A 23,667-nucleotide genomic window follows, 5' to 3' on the forward strand; every position below is an offset into this window, starting at 1 on the left:
CTTTGTCCAAGCACACCACCCAGAACAGGCTAACGGGGTCCACTGTTCATTTGGGTTCCCATTATGGTTCAATAATTTTCGGACGCCCTTTTGTTCTGTACGCCGCACAAGCCGCGTCAACTCCATGGAACAAAACCTGGTTGACAGCTCTGAGATCCACTGAAGGATCGGTGGGATTATCTATCAAGAGGATGGAGACAGATTACAGCACCCAACATTTGTCACATTGGCACACCAACGACACCTTCCGCATTGGGAGGTGGCCGGCACACATTGTAAAATGTTACTATTTATGGGACATTGATGAAAATGTTGGAGTATGATAAAAAGTTTCATCCTTTCCACTGACCCGGCTCGACCGGGGTTAATGAGATTGACAAGGAGATAACGCACGGCAATACGTATGCACTTTATCATTCGACATCTGGGCGCGGTCCGGTGGTGTATTGGTAGTGGCGCCTGGTCTTCACACGGCCGGACCGATCCAAAATCCCATCCGAACCGCTTAGCACTAATAACGCGGTTACGTGGTAAAGTAAGTCGTTACCGAGGCGGAAATGTTCTAACAAAAACAGAATGTAAAAAAAAACTTCATTCGACACCTGAAGAGAGATTTAGAGAACATTTATATTTTACAATCGTTTGACTCATATTAGCAAACTGGTAAGGAATTTAAAAGTTTTTATTTTAAAATTTCAATTCAAGGAATTTTAATAAGGGAATAATCCTTAACGGCACAACATTAGAGACCTCAAAAGAGTGGTCTTGGGGTTACCATTTCTGGCTTTCTTTGACTTTATTTACCCGCAGCTGGTTAGTCAGTCCTGGGTACGGGGGTTTGGTCCCGATGGGATTTTGATCCGGTCTGTCGTTTGAAGACCAGCCCCACTACCATCATGCCACCGGGCCGCCATTATGGATTTAAAAATTCATGTATCTTTAATATCTACAATAAGTATATGAGTCTTATCGGGGGTTGGCTCAGTGGCATGATGGTAGCAGCACCGGTCTTCACACGAACGGACCGGACCAAAATCCCATCCGAATCAATCCCCCGTAGCAAGGACCGACTATCCGGTTACGAGGTAAAATAAGCCTAGTAAGCCATAAATGGTAGACTCGACCTAGTAGGTTCTTACGCCGCCAAGAAGAGAGAGAGAGAGAGAGAGATCTTAGTATTTATTTATATTTATAGAGAGATTTATATCTTGGTATCTTCATGATCTTAATCTAACTGACATACACTTTTTTCTTAAAAATACTTCTTCGTCTTCTTTATCGGCACAAAAACCTCAGAAGAGGTGGTGTCTTGGTCCTCCATTTCTGGCTTTCTGTGACTTCATTTACCCGTAGTTGGATAGTCAAATTCTGCGTACGGGGGATTATTGGTCCGGTCCGTTCTTGAGAAAACCGACGCCGTTACCAATATACTACGGAGCTGCCCCTTAAAATACTAATAAACTGTCAATAACTCTGATGTCTTCCCTTCTCTCGTTTGTCCGTTAGCAGACTAAACATCTCCGACCGTTGGCAACGTTTAAGCCCTTACTGAAGCTTTCGCCCTGCTGTGATGAGCTTTATTCGCCGGATAAACCAAAAGCTTCCGCGAATGAACCGCACGTGAGCTTTAGTTCATTCGTAAGGATTCGTTCATTCGTAGTAAGGAGAAGCATCGGGATGGCAACGTCCTATGTAAGCACAGTTCACAACGGCACCCATTTATAGCGGATGTCCTGTGGAAACGCAATAGCGAAACAAAGGTGCCATAAACATTCCCCTTGCTGTTTTGCAGGATACGTCAGATTCGTGACGGTGGGGTTGCGCCGGCGCACTTTAGTATGCATCAACATTCGCTGAAAATGCGAATATCCTGTGTACGGTTTCTGAGGTACAAATAAGGAAGCAGAGAAAATGTACGTGCAACACCCAAACGCACTGTAAACAGTGGGCCCTGCGCGTCTGGAGTAAGTTAGCTCCTGTTTTGGTAGGTGAATTGGGAACTTTCGCACACGGTTACGTGAAATCAAAAAAAACAATAAACCCTCGCTCTGCTGAACCTGCAGTAGATCGGGACATTCTATGGGGCGACATAAAAAATTTACATCCTGTCAAACTGTGGCCCTGTTCACTTTCAGTGAGTAAATGGCAAACGGCAATCACGCACTGGCAAGTGGATACAATCAGCGTAGCGGACAGTTTAGCGTAAAGGACGCGAGCGTTGCCGGTACGGTGCTAACGCGCCACCGACTATTTTCGCCCCGTCTCGGACGAACGCCTCCGGACGGAGCCCAATGCGGAATGACTTAGAGCGGGCAGAAGGTCCACCCCTACAACGATGGTGCAATTTATGGAGAGTGGCATCGACAACCAGCTAGATATGAACGACATGAATATTGCCGATCGTCTGCAAGGTATGTAACGGGCGCGATCAACCAGCACGCAGGTATATCCCAGATGTGTTGACATCCTTTCGCTAACCAGTTGCTTCCACCCATCTGTCTATCACGTCTTGTCACTGTAGCGCATATGGAACTTACAACATTTTTTGGCTTAGCATTGGGATTTGTCGCACTCGTCTTGGTTTTGTTCCTGTATGTCAATAAGATACGATGCTTCGGTACGGCACCACCGTTCCTTCCATTTGATGAGCATCTTATATCGGAGAAAACATTCCACCGAATTCGTAAGTACTTATGTCCAAAACCAGTCCCTGGGGAGTTGACACTGGTGGCTTGCAACCGTTCGTTCGTAAAGACTCGTGCATCAGTACGAAATCGTCCGAAATATAGTGCCATCATTATCTTCTATTGCCCAAACGTCTTGCAGGGAACCGCTTCGCGTACGACGGCAATAACAGTTCCGACTCGGAGGACGAAACGTTGCGCCGGCTGAAGCTAGAACCTTGCGGTGACGGCTACACCAACGGCATCTCCTGCTACCATGCCAACGAAAACACACTCGACCACACGCCACACTTCAACAGCTTTAATAAAATTCTGTCCGGTTGCAAGCATGTGCACTCGTCGCGCGATCCGCTGGCGATGGCCGAAGGTGGCAAGATCGGGATGCCCCATTCCAGCAACGACTGCAGCTCGGGAAGCTCCAACGAGGTGAGCTTGGATTACAGCACGCGCCTGTCGCTGGATGCGCACGTCAGCAACGACCGGTTGGCGACCAACGGCGGGAACTCCGCGCTGGAGGGCTGCCTTACAGGTGCGCTGGATTTGAAGCTCAAGAGCGAGTCGCTGCTACCGGAGCTGACGAAGGAAAGCGATGAGCGTGATCTGGCCTCCAGAAAGAAACCGACCAAAGCGGCAACGAACCATCGTACCGAGGTGGGTAGCGTCGGTATCGCTTTCGATGCCGACGTACCGACCGCCACCGGCGAGCGTAACAATTTGAAATGTAAAACGTTTCCGGAGGAAAGCGCACCGACCGCATCGGCCGTTGTCGGGTTTGAGCAGGCATCTTTAACACAGCAGGATAGCCTGGATGATGTACTGAGTCTCAATAACGATGTGAGTAAGGCCCAGATGTCTGTTAATGTTCGGTTTAACGTTACCATTTGCTGACCGTCTCGATCGTTCTGGCAGTGTATTTTAGTGTTTTCGCATGAACCACTCTACGATACCAGTGACCTGAAGTCACTCAAATCGGACGGTGATGCTGCCGTCACCGCCGCTAGTTTTGAAGGTCCCGCCTCGACAACTGGCTCCAATGGGACGCTGGAGATATCGCTGCTGTATGACGCACCGATGCGCAAAATGACCGTGCACGTGCTGCAGGCCCGTGGCATCTCGTCCCGCGGCGATAAGGGCCAGCTGACACACACGCAGGTCCGCCTGCTAATGTTGCCGGCCAAGCGCCAAAAGCACAAAACCAAAATCCGCTCCGGCGAGAACCCACAGTTCATGGAGAGCTTCTTGCTGCACCGTGTCAACCCGGAGGAGGTCAATTCTATGGGTTTGCGCATCCGCGTGTATGGGTGCGAGAGGATGCGCCGCGAGCGGCTGATCGGGGAAACGATCGTCAGCTTTGCCAACATCGATCTGGAGCTGGAGACGAACTTGTGGCTCCCGCTGGAACCACGCACATCCAGTTCGGTAAGTTGGTGCAGGCGAACAGCCTGTTATACAGGTGGTATAACGTGGATGTGTTATATAAAATCTCACCCAGCAGGATACAGCTTCCACGAGCGATTTACTGAGCATTGCGAGATCGGATAGTGCGGGATCGACCACTTCCATGCAGCATGGCGGAGTACCGGAGCTGTTGCTTGGTTTAGGTTACAATGGCATTACCGGACGTCTTACCGTTGAGGTAAGCGAATAACACTTGAGAGCATCCGAACCCCTCATGTTCGAACTGCAGAAGATGTTTTATTGAAGTTTCCCATTATATTTGGGTGTTTAAGCTATTGAGGTATTAGTACACGGTACTACCAACATTCCAATTCTCTTTCAGATTGTTAAAGGAAGCCATTTTAGAAACCATTCTCTGCCCAAGGTCCCTGACACGTACGTTAAACTGTGTCTGGTAAGCAGCATGGGCCAGGAGATTGCGCGAGCCAAGTCCTCCACACGGCGCGGTCAATCGAATCCACTGTTCAAGGAAACGTTCATCTTCCAGGTACACCAAGGCTTGTCCACCATCACCGACCACAGCTAACTACTTCTCACTGTTTCCCCGCAGGTGGCACTGTTTCAACTGAACGATGTGACGCTGATCGTGTCAGTGTACGCCAAGCGCAACATGAAGCGCAACGAGATGGTTGGTTGGTTTAGCATGGGGCTCAACTCGAGCGGACCGGAGGAAATGATACACTGGAACGAGATGCGCGAATCGAGCTCCCGATCCGAGCTGATTACCCGCTGGCACGTTCTGGTCGATTCCTGATTTTAATCCACTCCCTTACGAGCGACGCCCCGCGCACAACATTCGCCTAATCGCACGGCGGCGCCGGCCGGAGGGAACACAAATTGGTTTTTGAATTTGCAACACGCTCAATGAAACGAAGCGTGAGAAGAAACAAAACAAACAAACAAATTGGACAAAAAAAAATATTGGAAAAGGCCTCCAGCAAGCCTATTTTATCTCATTCTTTAATATTCAATCCAATTATTGATGTGATGAACCTTGTCAAACGATCGGTATTTTTACTTTCTCCGTCGGAAAACAAAGTTTGCATGGTATTTATTAAAATGGTAATAAGCTAATAGACGCTTGTTTGTTGTGAACATTAATGCAATTGAGAAAAACCAAACAAATGCATTTGAGTCTCAGGTGGTACAATCGCTCTAATATCTGTCTTTATTAATGACTTCAATATAAAAACTGAGTATAATCTCGGTAAGGTTTTATTATTATGGTCGAATTGCACAAAGTAAATCATCAAAAGTGTGACGATTATGCCATTTTGATCTTAAATTTTGCAATATCTATCAAATGCACGACATATGCGTCAATATAAAACGGAAATTTAAAAAATATATTGAATTTATAATGCATAACCAAACGCGATGTTCGTTTTACAAGGTAACAGACATTTGGTGATGGCATTTTAATTAAAAAAAACACAATCTTACTACTAGAGGTATCACATGTTTGTTACGTGGCAATATCCCACAACTTGATACAATAATTATTGTCATCCTTTCCACAGCTTACTATCCGCTTATCATCGATGCATTCGATACGGTACACGCATGCTGGAAAACATAAATAGGAGAAAGAGAAAATAAGTTCATCAGCGACAAGTTATAGAGAAAGTTTTAGAAAATCCTGCACATACCGCTATGCAAGTTCACTTCACACTCTACCATTCCCTGCAGCATGTTCCAAACATGCAGCTGCCCGGTACGATCGCCCATCAGCAAGTATTTGCCGTCCGGTGTCCAGCAGAGGCATCGTACTATCTCATTCAGCTCCTTCCGACAAATCGTCATGGTACTGTCCGCGTCCGTCACGTATATATTCCTATCTTCCCCGCACGACGCAATCAGCGTTCCTTTGTCATTAAACTTCACCTCGCATACGGCATTACGGTGTTTTTGCAACAGCTTGTGATTGTCCCGGGTGTAGATCGTTGGCTTGTTAATGGTGAGCGCATCGAGCTCGTACAGCAGCAGCTCACCATTTTGCAAACCGACAGCGACGTGAATTTTCATACGTTCGCCGGCGTACGTATCGATGGAAACGAGCTTCTCCTCCAGCACATGATATCCAATCACCGAATCGTTGTGATACTTGTTCCAAATCCTGTAATCGGTACAACCGGTCGGATATTAGTAATTATGTAATCACTTATTTTACCAACGTTTAAGACTTTTCCGAAAATTAACTATGTTGTGCATTAACAGTAGGCAGAATGAAATCGAAAACTAAAAACTATGATTTCATTTCGTTCACACACGAACAGATGAACTAGAAACTTACTTCAAGCTGCAGTCCCAGCTACCGGACACTAGCAATCCATAAAACGGTACGTAGGAAATGCATGAAACAGCGTCGTCGTGTGCTTGTATGGTGTTTGAAATCTTACCGAAGTCAAAATTATACACTAAACTACAAAGTAGAAAGAAAAGAAAACACGCGACAAAACCAAGGAATGCATTAAAAAGAAATTAAAATAACCGATCAAACAGAAACGGCTTCTGAGTGCAATTCGGCCGATCTTGTTTTGCGCAACTACTGTCAGTACGTACATCGTATCGTCCCAACTACCCAATATGATCGAACGGTCGTTCGCAATCTGCACCGAACTAATTGGCAATCCACTCAACTGTACGCTCCGTATTTTTCGTTTCTCGCTTAGGCTGTAGCACGTCATCGTACCGTCCTTGCTGGTGGTGAATATATTCCCGACCGTCCTGTCCACGGCAATGGCCGTGATAACGTCCTTGTGAGAGAAGTACTCCGCAGCCTTCTGAATGACCATTTGGGTACTCGTTCCAATCGCTGGCCGGATTGCTAGCAGCTTTGACACATGTGCGGTACGAAAGAGTTGCTTGGGGATTTGTCCGAATTCTGATATTTGCACTTCAATCGCATGACGGGCGGCCAGATCGTTGATTTGCCCAAGGTCTACCGAACCCTCGTAGCACAGATGATAAAACACATTGTCCGCATCGAGGGCAGCCTTTCCCTGCTGCTTATAGCCGAAGATTAGATCAATCCACTGGTGCAGTCTGGCGGAGACGTAATCTGATTCGAGTGCTTCCCGCAGCAGGCACACAAACCGTTCCGATGAGTTGAGCGCCCACGGTGGCAGTGCAACGTTACTCACGGGCGAACCATCAAACCGGGCACCAAAATCTATCTTCATACTGTTCAGCAGAAAGTCTCCCTTTTGATTTGTATCGTAAAACTCCGGAATCAACTCTTTAAAATCTGACATGTTGTTCAGACAGTTGTTGAATGCATCCGCGACACTATTAAACATTCGATCCGGATGATCGAACTTGCCGTTCTGCAGGCAAAGCATCAGCTCTGGATGTTTGCGCACGAGATAGTACAGCACGAACCCAGGTGTGGAATAGTGTGAACCATACAGAAACTTCGGTTCAGGCATCTCCTCGAAGCGCATGCGGAGCCGCTCTAAGCGGTCTGGATTCAATGCACCAACTGGCTTGCCGAGATCACGGTACACGGTTGAATCGTTGAGATTCAACTCGCTCGAGCTGTAATCGGTTAATATCCATGGGAAAATTGGATACTGCGTCAAATCCTGGAATGACCGGTCGGCGAGACTGTTCAGGTAAAGCAGATAGTCGTAATTCGAAACAAGACCGTTTTGCCATTTTAATGTCATGCTCTCTGGGGTTTGTTCAGTGGCAGCGTAGTCCGGCTGTCCGCTAATACTTCTCCAGCAATCATCACGATCAGTTTGATTGCGAAACACTAAGTAAAGGCACTGATCTGTCCCTTCGGTTGATTGCTTTTCGTTCCAACGAATTTTCAATCCAATCTGACGCAATAGATACCGATGTTTGGAAAAACTGGTGATACATGTTATACAAACCTTCAGGACCGGATTCTGAAACAAAATATGACGCTTTTAGTTGTATTTGATATAACAGTTGCTCGTGGTAAAGCATACCGTGTGGATGTTATTGTAGTACTGAAAGTATATGAACTTATTTGTGATAAGCAACCGTCCGGGGTTGACGATGAGAGGATTTATTTCTTCAACCTGGAAATCAGATATCGTTCGCTCGTATAGATTGTTCAACCATAAGGGATTGAACTTAACACGACTATGCCTCGAATATACTATCGTTGCTATCTGTGTTAAAGGAAATGAAAAGGCATAAGAGCAACAAACTAATTGGAAACACTTTTAACTTACCATACTATTTTGTTCGTAAGACGGTAACGTTGAGGCACGGTATAACTGACAAATTTGCTGCAGACATTCATCGAGTTTAGCGTAGTGAAAATGGAAAAGAAACGTACATTCCCTCTGTATAAAACGGTACGGCTGAATCTGGTTCTGGTTCAGCATTTCTATGTGCTGTCTACACCGTATCGAAAGTCGCTGACAGTCGGCATTTGAGGCACCGCCGTCTTCCTGCCGATCGATCGTTATGCAGTCCTTGTACATGATTTTTATCAACGGAATACTGTTGCTTCCCTTCGCCTCAAATACCAGCGATTTGGAACACATCTTCAATCGCCCACTCATTTGGAATTCTACATCCAGGTTCGGTGGTAAATCTTCCCTCACAATGTCCACCGAAAAGTCCTCGAAGTATATCTCGTTCGGTTCAAGCAGCAGCAGTGAGAATCTGAAAAATAGAACCGATTACTAATGGTAAAGCAATGCCTAGTTGTATGAATCACAACGGTACCTTTGTTTTTCCATTATTCTAGGCGCAAAAAAACCCCTCAAACAGATCAACGAGAGAGCAGCGAAAGGTTATCTGCCACAAATCCGGTAGGAAGTTGATTAATGAATAACAATAACAATCACCTGTCATTGGTTCGGCTGCAGCTGTTGACAGTTCACATTCAGTTACATTTGTAAACTACTGCAGCTGACTTTTCGCTTCATTTTCTTTAAAATTTCAATAGAATGGCTTTTAAAATTAATCATATTGCAATTATTTATCAATATTATAAAATATATATTCATTTCCTTCCTTATTTGTTACAATATTCAAGCTTTTAAGTCATGTCAAAACCAACGGTCACATTGCGCAACGCAATCAACATGAGCCACGATGGAAAACAAGCATCCGCGAAGGAACACGGAGGTGTTTTCAATTATTATTTCATTAATTTTATCATAACCAAAAAGAGAATTAAAAGTGATATTTTAAAAGTAAATTCCTAGAAATGGCAAACACAGACACGGTACTGTATTAGCAATGTTCGTCTTCATGAAAGAGTTTTTACAATACTAACTATTTTTTTAGAGGGATTCTGGGCTTCCTTTGAACACACTGAAGTTAACTCACTCTGATAATGGTGTAAAACGTAGCATTCCGGCTCTGGTGAGTGCATGTTTCTGTCGCTTTCTGCGATATCACATCGCATTGTACATTTTTTATTTATCATTGTACATTGTACAACTAATTCTTTCGTTCTGTTTTAGCACGCCACTTGGAAAGATACAAGATGCTTTACAAAGTACATGGCCTTCCTAGTTAATGGTCAAGAAAGCGTAAGCGATGCAATATTGGAACAATGGACAAACGAAACTGAATGGTTTATAAAAGATATGAAACATCTGTTAAATCTAGAGTATCACAAGTAAGTAACGATCATTGCATTCCCATTACCATGTATTGTTTTAATACGTTAAATGTGCTCTCTAGATTCTGGTCCACAATCGTACACAACACTACGACACTCGAGAGTATCGTATCGTTTATGCAGAATGCTTTGCCGTTCTATCTCGTTCCGGTACTAAAATCTATGGATAATGAACGAATTTTACCATTGTACACAGGCGCCCATGCGCTCGTGTTCAAGGTAATCTTCCGCCTAACCACTTTACGCGAAAGTAATACATGCTGGATGGAACCGGAATTTTACGGCAAACTTGTGTACAAACATTTCATCATTACCGTACCATTCCTGTTTGATTTAATATCAATCTACAGCCGAGATAATATTGCAGAAATTTCGCGAATAATTGAATTCATTCTAAACCTTCAGCCGAAGTACATTCAGGATCTAAAGCAGGGTATAAGCTACCTGTTGAACGTAAGTATGAATACAATATTTTGTAGGAGTAAATTTACTAAAATGTTTGTTTCGTTCTCTCTTAAAGGCGTTTACTATCATTCAAACTCGATGCGAATCGGAACTATCTGAAGCAAATAGTTCAGAAGCAACACTGAATGATTTAACATTGTATGCGCAGGACTGCAGCAGCGTGCTGGTGCAATTGATAACAATTTCTACCCCACTTCGACAGATATGTTCCGAAATGAACGCAGAATTCGCCATTAGTAACTTTTACGATAACGTCATAATCGTCCTGTACCGAAATATTCAAGAGGTTAACAAGCATTCTCAATATTTAAACAATTTAAATGATATGCGTGTTGAATTGCTTGAAACGTTCCGTTCGATATTATGCGTTCAATTAAACAGAATATTGGAAAATTCAGACGATGGCTTACTTGCTGCGGATAAATTTATAAGCATTCTCACGGAGTGCCTTGCAAACAATATTTTTGTGAGAGATTATAAAACTCTGTATGACATCGAGGACGATTTGGCAATTGTGCAGTTAGGTTATAAATCTGTGGATCAAGTAAAGTATGACTTTATACAGAATGCATACGCAAAGGATAGGGACGTGCATGAAACACATTCGATCATGAACTCTGAGCAGGACACTGATCATGAAGTTAAAGTGAGCGTAGAGCAGCGAGAAATCGAGCAAAGAATCGAACAGAATGTACAGTACATAATGGAACTATTACCTCATCTAGAAGCGGCACAAATTCGCAAAGTCGTTTGCTCGTATGATAACGTTGAGGAAGCTGTTAGTGTACTGCTAGAGCAGGAAAATCCAAACTCGGAATCGCAACCGGTAGAAGGGCAAGAAGAGTTGCATATTCCCATTGATCCTCTTGATGAATTCTACGTTCGCACCGGCATTGACCGGTTAAATGTTTACGACGGCGATGAGTTTGACGTGATGGTTAATGACAAGGTGAAGGGAATTATTAAGAAAGGAAAGGGCATGCCTGGGCAACCGAAATCACTAAATGCATTGCTGGACGACAAAAGCCACATACAGCAGGTGCGCCACATTTACCGACAGTTTGACCTGATCGCGGAAAATGATTTGGACGATGATGAGTACGATGATTCGTTCGAAGCGATGACCGAAAGTGAATCACGTCACGTAAAGCTATCCAAGGATGCTCGGAACACGTTCGTCGATGAGGTACTTGATAATGAAAGCGATAGCGAAAACGAAAGTGAAGATGAGCAGGAAGCGAACCAAAATCAATTCTGCGAAAATCCGGAACTGGCACGAAAACGGTATGAGGACAAATTACACAGCAAGTACCTTCGGCGCCATGGCAGCGCGGCATCCGGCCCGAAGGAAGCAGATGTACGTGGTAAACCGAAAGGCCAAGGACAGGATAGTAAAGTGTTGCTAAATCGAAGGCATAAGAACGAAAACAAAGCATTAAGTGGCAATCACAACCGAAAGCAAGGTGCAAGCTATAAACGGAATCGTGGTATGTTGCCATCGTAATGTTCTTCTTAATTATTATTTTTGCAACAATTTACCTACACAACAATGAAATTCTATTCTTTTCAATTTAATGAGAATCATTCTGATTGGGACGGCGCGATGAATTGGTTGATGAATGTACCTTTTTGAATTTATCAAAATTGTTTTGCTCCATGTGTTCTAAATTGTGTATGATGTTCGTTTTAGATTTAGATTTAGTTGCGATTTAGTTTAATGTAAGTGTAATAGTACATACTAACAAGCAAAATCTAAAGGATTGTTGGTAATGTGAAATATTTTTGCATATTTCAATGTATTTTTCATTTTTATCCGAACGGAATGAATGAAGATTGATGTTAAGAGTTGTATATGTATTTATGAAGACCCTTCGTTTTTAATTCCAGACATAATCGGCATCAGGAACAGAATATTACTTAAATTTTTGTCTAATGCAATCCGATTCACTTGTTTTGTAAATGTATGAATGTAGATACAGAATAATCGATCAATACTGATCGTTTCACTAAAAAAAACTACAACTTGTGGCCATTTTGGATCGAGATTCGAGATTCTTTTAGTACAACAAGCTACAACAGATCGATTAGACTAGTTCTGTTCCAGCAGCCGTTCCTTTCTGTCGTCCGCGTGGTTGTGCGTCCGTTGTGAGTGTTGCTAAATTTTGTTCTATTCGTTTATAAGGTTGCACAGATACAAATCTGGAAGAATGTGGAGTTTAGCATAAGTAGTACAATTTGCCATATTTTGAGTCCTTATTTCACTGCTAGCTGGCTGGCTCGAGCTAGCAAAAGGATGCTACCAAAAAACGAGGTTATGTTACACCGTGCAGGAAATATCCTTAGTATGAGTAAGTTCTACAACGGCACGTGTTTCATGTGAAGAAAATGGAGTTTTTTGCACAGACTCGTGACTTGTTTGATACCATTTTCCACAGATATGAGGATGTTAGTAGTACTCCTTATGGTAACAGTGCATGTAGAGCACGCATTGCTGGAAAAGAGCTCGTCTAAATCATGCAATTCACACGAATTTCAATGTGATAATGGTGCATGCATACCGGCGACAGGGCATTGTAACGATATTCAGGACTGTGCCGATGGAAGCGATGAATCTGGATGCGGTAAGTCACTTATAATACATCCATTTGATATGGTCACTAATGACGTGCTCTCTTGCTCACATTGAATTTGAGTTCAATCATCTTTGGGGCCGTTATTTATTGAAGAAAGCTTCTACAACCAGTATTTCCAATAGCACAATTTCTAATGTACCTTGCTTTGCCTCACAGATTATTACCTCTGTAAAGAACCGTTCTGGTATCGCTGCAAGCACGACAGTACCTGTATTAGTGGATCTAGTCGGTGCGATAAACAAAGAGACTGTTTGGGAGGAGACGACGAAGAAAACTGTGATAACTACGAAGTACCACACAGGGCACCGCAGTGCAGTAAAGCGGAGTTTACCTGTACGGATAAAGCCTGCATTCCGGCAGATCTTGTGTGTGACGGTACCGAGCATTGTTTGGACGGGTCAGATGAAACCATTGGCTGTATCGATATAGCGGCAAAGTGCAAAGGATTCCTTTGCCACAACAAGCACTGCCTGAAGTCTAGCGGGTGGGTATGTGATGGCGTTGATGACTGTGGGGACGGGTCGGATGAAGAGCACTGCCTGCACGCTTGTACACTGGAGCATGGGAAATTCGAGTGCCACAACAATCACACCTGTATCGATGTGGCGCAGGTGTGTAACGGTGCGGACAACTGTGATGATGGTAGTGACGAAAGCCCGAACTGTAAATCGGATGCATGCAAAACGCTGAAATGTGCTCCACAAACCTGTAAGGTTATGCCGGACGGTAAGGCGGTATGTTTGTGCGGTGTTGGCTACACGTTCAATGCCGTAACGGGCAAGTGTCAGGATGTGAACGAGTGCGATCGTTATGGATTATGCTCGCAGGGCTGTATCAATACACCGGGGTCGTTCCGATGTACATGCATCGATCAGTTTAATCTAATGCGCGACGGGCGAACGTGTGAACTATCGTCCGGGACCGAAGCGTTGATGCTGTACACCACGCAGAAAGCTGTCGGCGCAATGTACCTTACGTCGATGCATCAGTATTACGTTGCGAAAGATCTATCACAAGTGATCGGAGTATCATACGACGGCATGCACGTCTACTGGACCGATATCTCCCACAAAACGGAATCCATCGAGAGGTCGCTAGAAGATGGCAGCAGTCGGCAACTGTTGCTCACTGCCGGGCTGATCTCACCCGAGGATTTGGCGCTAGATTGGCTAACCGGTAACATATACTTCAGCGACAGCGGACAAATGCACATTGCCGTGTGTTCGAGCGATGGGTACCACTGCAAAGCGATCATACAGGACCAGCTGCACAAACCACGTGGTCTCGCATTATTGCCTCAAAATGGTACGATTTTCTTCAGCGATTGGGGCAACAATGCCATGATCGGTAAGGCGCGGATGGATGGTAGCGAGCAGACGGTCGTGGTCAGTGCCGGTATCCACTGGCCGAACGGGCTAACGCTCGACTGGCCCAACAATCGTTTGTACTGGATTGATGCGAAGCTGAAGCGCATCGAGAGCATGCACTTTGACGGCAGCGATCGTGTGGTGGTACTGTCCGATGTGCTAAAGCATCCGTTTTCGATCGCCGTGTTTAACGATCGCTTGTATTGGTCGGACTGGGACACCAAAAGCATACAATCGTGCGATAAATTCACCGGCAAGACTCGTCAAACACTTGTGCGCGATCGTATGATATTCGGCAAGTATTCGTGTATGGCTAACTTTCCATGAACACAGTTGTAATATTGTTCTCTCTTTTTGGGACATAATTTCAGATGTACACGTCTATCACTCTAGCGTGCAGCCTAAAGTCAACCATGCCTGCCTGAATAATACCTGCTCACATCTCTGTCTGTTAACGTCTAATACCACCTATGCGTGTGCGTGCCCGCAGGGTATGGAGTTGCACCGAGATAAGCACAGCTGTGTGAATGTCGCCAAACGGCAAGATATATTACTCGGCATCGGTAACTATCTGGTAACGCTGAAGCATCATCCATTCGGGCGCCATGAAACGGGCCGGGGCGAACAGCTGTTCTCCACCATTAGTCGGATGGCGTTCAACAGCCTTAACGGTGAGGTGTTTATTGCGGACAATAAGCAGAAGGCCATCTACACGGTGGAGCTGGCGTCACTGCGCACTAGACGGCTCGTATCGGACGGCATCGGAATGATCTCAGCACTGGCTTTCGACTACCTAAGCAACACGCTGTACTGGTCGGATGCCAAATGGTCGACTATTGTGATATATAGTTTGCAGACCCAACATCGATCTATCATTCAGCACTACCTAGGCGACGATGCACCGGTGGCGCTGGCACTTTTACCGGAGATTGGCAAAATGTTTATTGCGCTGCGATCAAGTACCGGACATACGCACATCGACCGGCAGGATATGACGGGACGGGGACCGCACGCGCATGTGATCGAGGACAGGCTCGGCAGCAACGGTACGATCAGCTTTGCGGTGGATCACGATCTGCGTGCCATTTTCTGGAGCGACATGGGAAGGAATCGGATCGAAATTACCAGCTACGAGGGTGACACGCGGCATCTGTTCCGTGAGTATCTGCGCCAACCGGTATCGCTAGCGATCATTGGCAACGAGCTGTTTTGGACGTGCTACGGATCGCAGCGGTTGTACTGGTCCGATAAACATAACGTTGGGGCAACGAAACGAATAATCGTCCAGCTACCGCCAAACATGACCATCCCCGAAATCATACCGATCGCAGCGACCCAACCGACTAAACGGCACGATCATCCGTGCATGAAGAGCAATGGTGGATGCTCACATATCTGCGTACCCGGCGGGCTGTACACTAGTGCGTGCGTTTGTCCCACCGGCATGGTGTTCAATTCGTCACTCAACAAACACTGTATCGATGCCGCGGACTGCGAATTTCGGTGCGAATCCGGTGAATGTTTGAAGTTGAAAATGCGCTGCAACGGACATGTCGATTGTAAGGATCAATCCGATGAGCAGAATTGTGATCCCGGCAAGGCACGAATGTCGGCCAACTGCAGGTGGAACGAGTTCCGCTGCACAGACGGTAGCAAATGCATCCCGATGGAAAAACGCTGCGATAAGCAGCACGACTGTGCCGATTTATCAGATGAAGCGGATTGCGACGGTTACGATCGGTACGCGAATTGTAGCGAGTATCAGTTTACCTGCGCGAATGGATTCTGCATCGATGCTACTGGCCGGTGTGACGGCACACTAGACTGTGCGGACGGTTCTGACGAAGTGGGCTGTACGCAGCTGGCGAACAAGCACGACCAGGCAATCATTTGTCCGACGGATATGTTCCGTTGCAACGATGGGCAGTGTATCCCTGCTAGCTGGGAGTGCGACGGTAGTCCGGATTGTCACGATGCTTCCGACGAGCATGAAACCTGCCATCCCGCCAAGGTAGAGTGCCACGAGGGTTACTTTCGGTGTGCGCTTGGTTTTTGTATCAAACAGTCCGTACTTTGCGATGGGAACGATGACTGTGGTGATGGATCTGATGAGGAAAACTGCCCCGTGGACGGTGCACGGGAGGGACAGTGTAAGGAGGAAGACTACACCAACTCCACAGTATTTCATTGTAGCAAGTCCAACACTTGTCTCGATATCGCCGTACGCTGCAATGGTTCTGCTGAGTGTCCGCACGGTGAAGATGAGACAGGCTGTTCCAATTGCGGTATACGAGATTTCCAGTGTGATGATGGTCAGTGCATCCGTTTGGAATGGCGGTGTGATAAAGACATCGACTGTAACGATGGGTCGGACGAGGTCAACTGTACCAGCAGTATGCGAACGCCGGAGAACTCACACTCGACCGATTGCGGTAAAGATACGTTCGAGTGCAAAGTGGGGGAATGCATTAAAATGGCTCTACTGTGCGACGGTAAGCGCGATTGCTCGAACGGACACGACGAGGAAGGAAATTGCCCATCAGCTTGTCTTGGTGGGCTTGGGCCATGCGCTCAAATATGTCAGAAATCGCCGAGCGGTTCAATCTGTGACTGTTTGGATGGGTACCAGCTGGCGGGCGATAAGAAATCCTGCGTAGACTTGAACGAATGTGAAACAAGAGAGCCTTGCGGGCAGATATGCACCAATGTGAAGGGTTCGTACCGGTGTTCCTGCCACGAAGGATTTATGCTACGGCCGGACAAAACATCCTGCAAAGCGATTGGCAAGCCACAGTACGTGCTGTACACGAGATATGATCAAATACGGAAGCTTACGGTGAATCCACCACTGATCGAAACTTTACTGCAGGCAAACGATAGTCGAATCATCACCATGGATATGGACATCCGGCAACAGAAGCTTTACTTTGCGGCTGAGAATAGTGCCGCACTGTACGAGATGAATCTGCAGACGAACGCAACGAATGTGATGACGAGCGTTGGCACACCGGACAAAATAACCGTCGATTGGATTACGGCAAACGTTTACTTCGTCGATGTCGCGGAACCGTCCATCAAAGTGTGCAACTTCGAGCGGGCAGCCTGCGCCCGTGTAATATCCTTCACGCAGCGTAACTTCGTCAAGGCGCTAGCGGTAGATCCAGTGAACAAGTGCATGTTTTACTCGCTGCTTTATTCATGGATTTTCCAGGTACCGCATTCGATCGTATTTAAAGCCAGGCTGGACGGTACGCTGCAGGAAATCGTTACCAAACAACCGGGACTAATTTCCGCCGTCGCTGTGGATCCTCAAAGTCAGTTGCTTTACTACACCGAGCTGAGCGGTAACACGCTGTGTCGTGTCAACTACTTAGGTCAGCATTTAAAAGTGCTCGTCCGTGATCAACCACACATACTGAACCATCCGCAGCAGCTGAGTGTGTTTGAAAATCAGGCACTTATCGTAAATCAAGCGTCCGCTACCGTAGGACAGTGTCAACTGTTTGCCGGCTATAGGTGCGATCGTTTTAATGTGAACGTTCCGCCATCGAAACATGTGTTGCTGGTTCAGGAATCTCGGCAACCGATGGCTAAGAATTGGTGTGCGAAGAACTTGCACAACTGTACCCATCTCTGCATACCGGAAGAAGCTAAGGGTAAGTGCGTTTGCGAAAATGGACTCGAAATACAAGAAGGTGACAAATGCCCCGAGGTTAAAGATACGATGCGACCGATGAAACCGTATCGCGTTGCGCCGCAGGAAGAATCACGGACAGTGAGCGAAAGTACACCCGGGAATGAAGAAAACAGCTTTCTGGCTAGCTTATTACATTTTATGATGTACGCTGTGTTAATAGTGGGAATAGGTGCTATAGGGTTTTACGTTTACAGGCAGCGTTGCAACAATAAGTTCGATGTTAGCATACATTTCAACAACACCGAACTGAGCACGCTGGACATTTCAGAGGTCGAACTGTACAAGACAGGATCAAATTTACTTACCTTCCAGGCGAATAGTACTGAGGGTGATGGTGCCGCCAGCATTCCGGATGGTTATGAAAACGATAGCTATACCCAGAACAACACGATCAGTGCCTCGGATGTACCGTGCTACTACAATTGTGGTGATGATTTGAACGAACGCTTAATAGTATAATCACTGGCACCAAGAAAGGTTGTTTTAACCTTTCAAGAGCTTAAGATAAAGTTCGTGTAAGCTACGACACACGCACACAACTTATACAGTAATACATGTTGAAATTGGTTTGTATAGAGAACTAATGGGATTGCACCAAAAACTGAAAGAAATTTCGCTCTATTGCTACAAATTAGGATTTTTAGTATCTTCAACATTCAACGCATGGTAACTGTGAAATTCATAGGTTGCTTGGATGTCAACAGATGATGCTCAGCAGCATGTTGTCCGCCATAACCCTTCAGATCAGGCCCATACAAAAAGGCGCTCTTTTAGCAGCACTGTAATCGTTCTGATGGTCAAATTTGAGACATTCTCAAAACATTTTTTAACGTTTAAAAAATTATTAAACTATTCAAAACTGAGCGTTATTTTAACTATATTTTTAACAATCCGGTTAACGAGGTATGTTTTGCACATTTATTCCTGAAATTCTTGCTAATAATCCCAAACAACTGTATACATCTTGGTCGAAACTAGGCTGCCACAATCTTATCCAGCAACAGGTAAAAAAAGAATCGCTACAAGAAGACTTAAAAAAGCTTTATTTTTCCTATGTAATTTGTGGAAGGGAAGAAAATGTGGAGATTTCCAAATTCTTCATTCCAATATTTTAGCTTTGTCTTGGAGGGTTCTGTCCAAGCGGGTGATATCTTCCTGTCCCAACAAGATTCAACATGTCAAACTGTCATTAAAAAGAGCGCGATTCGTAACATAAAATTCCTCGTAAAGTTGCGACGATGTAAATCGTATTTTTGGTAACGCTTCTTCAAATTCGCTTACCAGCATTGCGAACTTTCGTGATATCAGTGCATGTGTACGCTTAAAAGGTAAAATCAAATTAGCGGAGGTGTTTTTTTCGAAGAAATTCTCTTTAGTTTTGGTAGCATCAACAAACAGTGAAGAAAACCATGCCGGAATATATCATCAACGGTGTACCGGTGAACTTTCCGTTCGAACCGTACCAGCTGCAGAAAGATTACATGTCCAAAGTGATTGAATGCCTGCAGAATAAAACGAATGGCATCTTGGAGTCCCCCACGGGGACTGGTAAAACGCTAAGCCTGCTATGCTCTTCCCTGGCGTGGTTGGTGTCAATGAAGTCTAAGGTAAGGTACAGGAAAATACTTGTAGCGTTTGTTTAATTTCCCGTAATATTCACAGCTATCGCAGGCCCGTTCTGAAACACTCGATACACTCCATCTGCCAGAGCTGAGCAATATGAAAAACAACAATCTTACCCCGGAACAGGCACAGGCATTGCAGCAACAGAACAGGGATGCGAAGGTGAAAATAATATATGCATCCCGCACCCACTCTCAGTTGTCCCAAGCAATGCAGGAGCTAAAAAACACTAGCTACCTTATGGTGCGTGCGGTGATACTCGGTTCCCGCGATCAGTTGTGCATACACGGCGAGATTTCAAAGCAGGAAAACAACGCCATCAAAACAACCCTGTGCCGTGAGGAGGTGAAAACGCGTAAATGCACTTTCTACAACCGAGTAGAGTATGCGAAGGATCGGTCGGACGTTACCTCCGTACCGGTGCTGGACATTGAAGATCTTGTCACGGTCGGCCGGAAGATAAAGGCCTGCCCGTACTACCTAGCAAAAGAGTTGGTGGACCAGGCGGACGTAATTTTTATGCCGTACAACTATTTGCTAGATCCCAAAGCACGTAAATCGAACGGTCTAACGCTGCAGAACAGTGTCATTATACTGGATGAGGCACACAATGTGGAGAAAATGTGCGAAGAAAACGGTTCGGCACAGTTACGGTCGTCGGATATTGCGGTAGCGATCGAGGACACGTCCACTGTCATCAAGGTGTTTATGGATTCTGGTGGAGCTGCCAGCACGATGGATGCGGAAAAGCAGCTCGACTTTACGCTGGACGATTTAGTGCTGCTGAAGGAAATTTTGCTTAATTTGGAGAAGGCGGTGGATGACATTTCCATTATGTTTTCCCAAGGAGGAACCACGCATCCGGGCACTTATATATACGATTTGCTTGAGAAGGCGAACGTAAGTATTGCAATTCTTTGGCCTATAAATCTCAAAGGACTAATTGACTTCCTCGGTATATTGCACAGATAAAGTTCGGCAACGTTAATGTGATTTTAAAAGTAGTTAACTCGGTCATCACTCACCTCACTACCGCCATGTCGAACAACTTCGTGCGTCGTGGTGCCGGTCTCCAGTCGCTGACCGATTTCCTCGAGGTGGTTTATTCCGGTAATGGTCCGGAGTACCGGCAGTCTGTTGAAAAATGCTTTCGTGTGCACATAGAGCACGAGGAATCGAAACAATCAACCAAGGGCAACGTCAAACGTGCGGACGGTTGGACGGCAACGAAGCAAAACATTAAAGCACCGGCAAAATCCAACTCCAAAGTGATCAACTTTTGGTGCTTCAACCCCGGGTTCGGTATGAGACAGCTTTTGGATAGCGGTGCACGAAGTATTATACTCACCAGCGGTACGCTAGCACCACTGAAACCGCTCATCAGCGAGCTCAACATGCCGGTTACGGTCACTTTGGAGAATCCGCACATTATCGACCGGAGCCAGGTGTACGTGAAGGTAATATCGCACGGACCGGATCGGATGGAGCTGAACTCGAGCTTCAAGAATCGCTCCAATCCGGAATATATTGCTTCACTCGGCCGGACGGTACTGTCCCTGTGTCCGATCATACCGGGCGGCTTGCTTATCTTCTTCCCGTCCTACCCGATGCTGAACAAATGCTCGGAAGACTGGCAAGCGAGCGGCATCTGGGCGCAAATTAACCGCATCAAACCGATTTTCACCGAACCGCGCGGCAAAGATTCCTTTCTGTCGACGATGTCGGAGTATTATGCGAAGGTGCGTGACCCGGCAGCCCGGGGTTCCATTTTTATGGCCGTATGCCGGGGTAAGGTATCGGAAGGGTTAGATTTTTCCGACGCAAACGGGCGTGCGGTTATGATCACTGGGTTACCTTTTCCACCGATGATGGATGCGCGTGTGATACTGAAGAAGCAATATCTCGACATGAATCGTACGCGCGAAAATGAGCTCATCCCCGGGAACGAATGGTACGCACTAGAAGCGTCCCGTGCCGTGAACCAGGCAATCGGGCGCGTTATACGCCACAAACATGATTTCGGTGCGATATTGCTGTGTGATTCGCGGTTCCAAAATCCACGCCAGGAGTCGCAGCTATCCGCGTGGATACATGCCCACCTGCGAGAGGGACGCAGTGCGCCCAACTTCGGCACGATAGTTGGTGAAATGGCGCGTTTCTTTCGCACCATGGCAAAGTTAGACGTACCAGCACGAGTGCGGGAAGTTAGTACGATTAAGGTGGAAAATGATGAAACGGAGAAGCTTCATGCTGGGCAAGCGACCGGCCAAAAACCGTGGGAGAATACAGCGAACGGAGAGAAGTTTCGAATAAGTGATTATTTGCAAGATCCGAAGGATAAGCACCCCCTGACGCCTAATACCGCACAAACACGGTACGACCAGGGAGCTAGCAGCAGCGGACTGGTTACGGTATACAAACGCGAACGGAAGGATGACGGCGAGGTGCTAGAATCAACCAAAGCATTCTCCGAAATGGATCTAGTGACGCGAAAGAAGCGTAAAATAGTGCTTGTACCGCAGAAGTTCGTTAAAACCGAACCAACCGGAACGGAAAATATGCCGATCCCAGTGGACGCAGCAGTGAAAGTTGAGAAAGACAAGTCCGAAGGACAGGAACCACGAGTAGCACCGGAAAATAGAGTAGACTTCCTCCGCGAGGTGAAATTTTCACTCGACGCAGCAGACTATAAGCTGTTCCTGCAGGCGCTGGTCGTATACAACAGGGACAGTAATTTTTCGGCCTTCATGGAGCGCATGGTTTCATGTTTTAAAAATCCATCGTTGTTCTATCTGTTAAAGGGTAAGTAGATATTTGCCACATTTTGATAATTTAATCGACAGTGACCTAAATTTTGTTATTATATTTTTGTAGCGATGCGAAGATTTGTTAAACCAGAACACAAACAACAGTTCGATGCACGGATAGAACAAATAACGCTGCAACCTGTTGAGACGTCGAGCGGGTTGAGGGCTTTGCTGTGAGCAATAAATTTATATCATCATCAGGGATGTGTTCCTCACGATTAGCTCAGATAATTTTCCATATTTGTTTGTCTCTTTTGCTGACAAAACTGGTACAAGAATGCATAGAGTGTTTCTAGTTTTAACAATTAAGTTCGGTAATATCTTCATTTTTGCTTGGGCTGACAAATAATATTAATGCAAAAAGAACTTTCATGGTTTGAAAGTCGTATTATGAGACCTACAGAACTTTTGCGAGAATTGTTGTTATGCCAGTAAAATAATGATTCCATGAAAATAAACTACAAAGGAGACTGAAATGAAAATGTGTTCAAGACATATATTATTCTCATTGCCCTAAAATATAATTGCTAGAAAAGTGTTGGTAATAATGAATAATAAATCAGCTGAAGAACGTTTGAGATCTGGCGAGAAATCCAATTGTTAAAAGCTACTGGATCTGATTATTTTTATATAAGTATCTACGCTATAAGCAAATAAGATGGAACATATTGTCTTCAATTTGAGGGGAAAACGTAACCTAAAAATAATAGTTGGCAAATACAGGAAACTTCGTGTATCGAAGTGACGCTCAATTCCCATTGCCATGGCAACGAGTTCAGCTATTGGAATGGAGCGTTCGTCGTTTCCCGGGTTTACCAATTACAAAAACCCTCAAATGCGTGTACGAAAAGAAAATGGCCGTTTGATAGCGTCGTCGAAACAGGAGGTGTTAAAAGAAAGAAACAATTTCCGTATTTCAATGTTAAACGCATCGTTTATTTAATTCATATATAGGCATCATCACATCAGCTCTTCTTCCGTGTTAAGATACATTACATCACATCTTGCCGAAGTTTATCTTCAAATAATTAATAATACTTACAAGGAAACGGGTGTTAACAAACCGGCAGTGCGACTAATACACTGCAATGATATATATATGTTTATTGAAATCAATACTAAGAGAGAGAGAGAAAATAATCTAAAGAGGCAAACATATTCATTTCCTCGTACAGTTTGCCTGCAAATTCTTCGTTTCCTTTGTTGTTGGTCGTATTCTTACGGTAACGTGTTGTTAACGTGTTAGTAAAGTAATCTTCAATCTCCAAATCATTCAAGAATAATTATTTGGGATGGGAAAAAATAAAGTAATTAAATAG

At 45.3% G+C, this 23,667-nt stretch overlaps 5 protein-coding genes across 5 annotated transcripts; 4 read left to right on the plus strand and 1 right to left on the minus strand.

Annotated features, from left to right (window-relative positions):
- The first annotated feature begins 2,335 nt into the window (after positions 1-2,335).
- On the plus strand, positions 2,336-4,901 carry LOC128707279 (synaptotagmin-16). Its single transcript, XM_053802234.1, has 7 exons — positions 2,336-2,411; positions 2,522-2,683; positions 2,827-3,518; positions 3,594-4,103; positions 4,177-4,320; positions 4,465-4,629; positions 4,693-4,901. Exons 1-7 carry the CDS (start codon positions 2,336-2,338, stop codon positions 4,894-4,896), a joined length of 1,953 nt encoding a protein of 650 aa, XP_053658209.1. The 3' UTR covers positions 4,897-4,901.
- A 706-nt stretch (positions 4,902-5,607) lies between these two features.
- LOC128711833 (protein FAN-like) lies at positions 5,608-8,863 on the minus strand. The gene is made up of 7 exons (XM_053806722.1): positions 8,850-8,863; positions 8,348-8,786; positions 8,099-8,284; positions 6,705-8,035; positions 6,436-6,564; positions 5,792-6,258; positions 5,608-5,708 (listed from the first exon to the last, which is right to left on the minus strand). Exons 1-7 carry the CDS (start codon positions 8,861-8,863, stop codon positions 5,608-5,610), a joined length of 2,667 nt encoding a protein of 888 aa, XP_053662697.1.
- A 473-nt stretch (positions 8,864-9,336) lies between these two features.
- On the plus strand, positions 9,337-11,725 carry LOC128710170 (activating signal cointegrator 1 complex subunit 2). Its single transcript, XM_053805215.1, has 5 exons — positions 9,337-9,354; positions 9,417-9,494; positions 9,596-9,753; positions 9,819-10,209; positions 10,277-11,725. Exons 1-5 carry the CDS (start codon positions 9,337-9,339, stop codon positions 11,723-11,725), a joined length of 2,094 nt encoding a protein of 697 aa, XP_053661190.1.
- Positions 11,726-12,514: 789 nt separating this feature from the next.
- LOC128719584 (putative vitellogenin receptor) lies at positions 12,515-18,377 on the plus strand. The gene is made up of 4 exons (XM_053813213.1): positions 12,515-12,569; positions 12,657-12,842; positions 13,011-14,516; positions 14,593-18,377. Exons 1-4 carry the CDS (start codon positions 12,515-12,517, stop codon positions 18,375-18,377), a joined length of 5,532 nt encoding a protein of 1,843 aa, XP_053669188.1.
- A 950-nt stretch (positions 18,378-19,327) lies between these two features.
- LOC128709758 (regulator of telomere elongation helicase 1 homolog) lies at positions 19,328-22,525 on the plus strand. Its single transcript, XM_053804780.1, has 5 exons — positions 19,328-19,525; positions 19,581-20,441; positions 20,510-21,799; positions 21,878-22,343; positions 22,416-22,525. The coding sequence occupies exons 1-5, from the start codon at positions 19,328-19,330 to the stop codon at positions 22,523-22,525; spliced, it is 2,925 nt and encodes a 974-aa protein (XP_053660755.1).
- The last annotated feature ends 1,142 nt before the right edge of the window (positions 22,526-23,667 follow it).

The sequence above is a fragment of the Anopheles marshallii genome, chromosome X (assembly GCF_943734725.1).
Source record: "Anopheles marshallii chromosome X, idAnoMarsDA_429_01, whole genome shotgun sequence".
NCBI classification, from domain to species: domain Eukaryota; kingdom Metazoa; phylum Arthropoda; class Insecta; order Diptera; family Culicidae; genus Anopheles; species Anopheles marshallii.

Excerpts from the sequence above, each read along its gene's own strand:
- LOC128707279 (XM_053802234.1), top strand. The coding sequence starts at position 2,336 with ATGGTGCAATTTATGGAGAGTGGCATCGACAACCAGCTAGATATGAAC. Across the intron at positions 2,684-2,826 it reads GAAAACATTCCACCGAATTC|GGAACCGCTTCGCGTACGAC; the intron begins GTAAGTACTTAT and ends AACGTCTTGCAG. Across the intron at positions 4,321-4,464 it reads CCGGACGTCTTACCGTTGAG|ATTGTTAAAGGAAGCCATTT; the intron begins GTAAGCGAATAA and ends ATTCTCTTTCAG.
- LOC128711833 (XM_053806722.1), bottom strand. Across the intron at positions 8,285-8,347 it reads CTTACGAACAAAATAGTATG|ATAGCAACGATAGTATATTC; the intron begins GTAAGTTAAAAG and ends CCTTTAACACAG. Across the intron at positions 6,259-6,435 it reads AGCTGGGACTGCAGCTTGAA|GATTTGGAACAAGTATCACA; the intron begins GTAAGTTTCTAG and ends TACCGATTACAG.
- LOC128710170 (XM_053805215.1), top strand. Across the intron at positions 9,495-9,595 it reads AACGTAGCATTCCGGCTCTG|CACGCCACTTGGAAAGATAC; the intron begins GTGAGTGCATGT and ends GTTCTGTTTTAG. Across the intron at positions 9,754-9,818 it reads TTAAATCTAGAGTATCACAA|ATTCTGGTCCACAATCGTAC; the intron begins GTAAGTAACGAT and ends TGTGCTCTCTAG.
- LOC128719584 (XM_053813213.1), top strand. The coding sequence starts at position 12,515 with ATGCTACCAAAAAACGAGGTTATGTTACACCGTGCAGGAAATATCCTT. Across the intron at positions 12,570-12,656 it reads AGGAAATATCCTTAGTATGA|ATATGAGGATGTTAGTAGTA; the intron begins GTAAGTTCTACA and ends CATTTTCCACAG. Across the intron at positions 14,517-14,592 it reads GCGCGATCGTATGATATTCG|ATGTACACGTCTATCACTCT; the intron begins GCAAGTATTCGT and ends ACATAATTTCAG.
- LOC128709758 (XM_053804780.1), top strand. The coding sequence starts at position 19,328 with ATGCCGGAATATATCATCAACGGTGTACCGGTGAACTTTCCGTTCGAA. Across the intron at positions 19,526-19,580 it reads TGGTGTCAATGAAGTCTAAG|CTATCGCAGGCCCGTTCTGA; the intron begins GTAAGGTACAGG and ends TAATATTCACAG. Across the intron at positions 20,442-20,509 it reads ATTTGCTTGAGAAGGCGAAC|ATAAAGTTCGGCAACGTTAA; the intron begins GTAAGTATTGCA and ends TATATTGCACAG.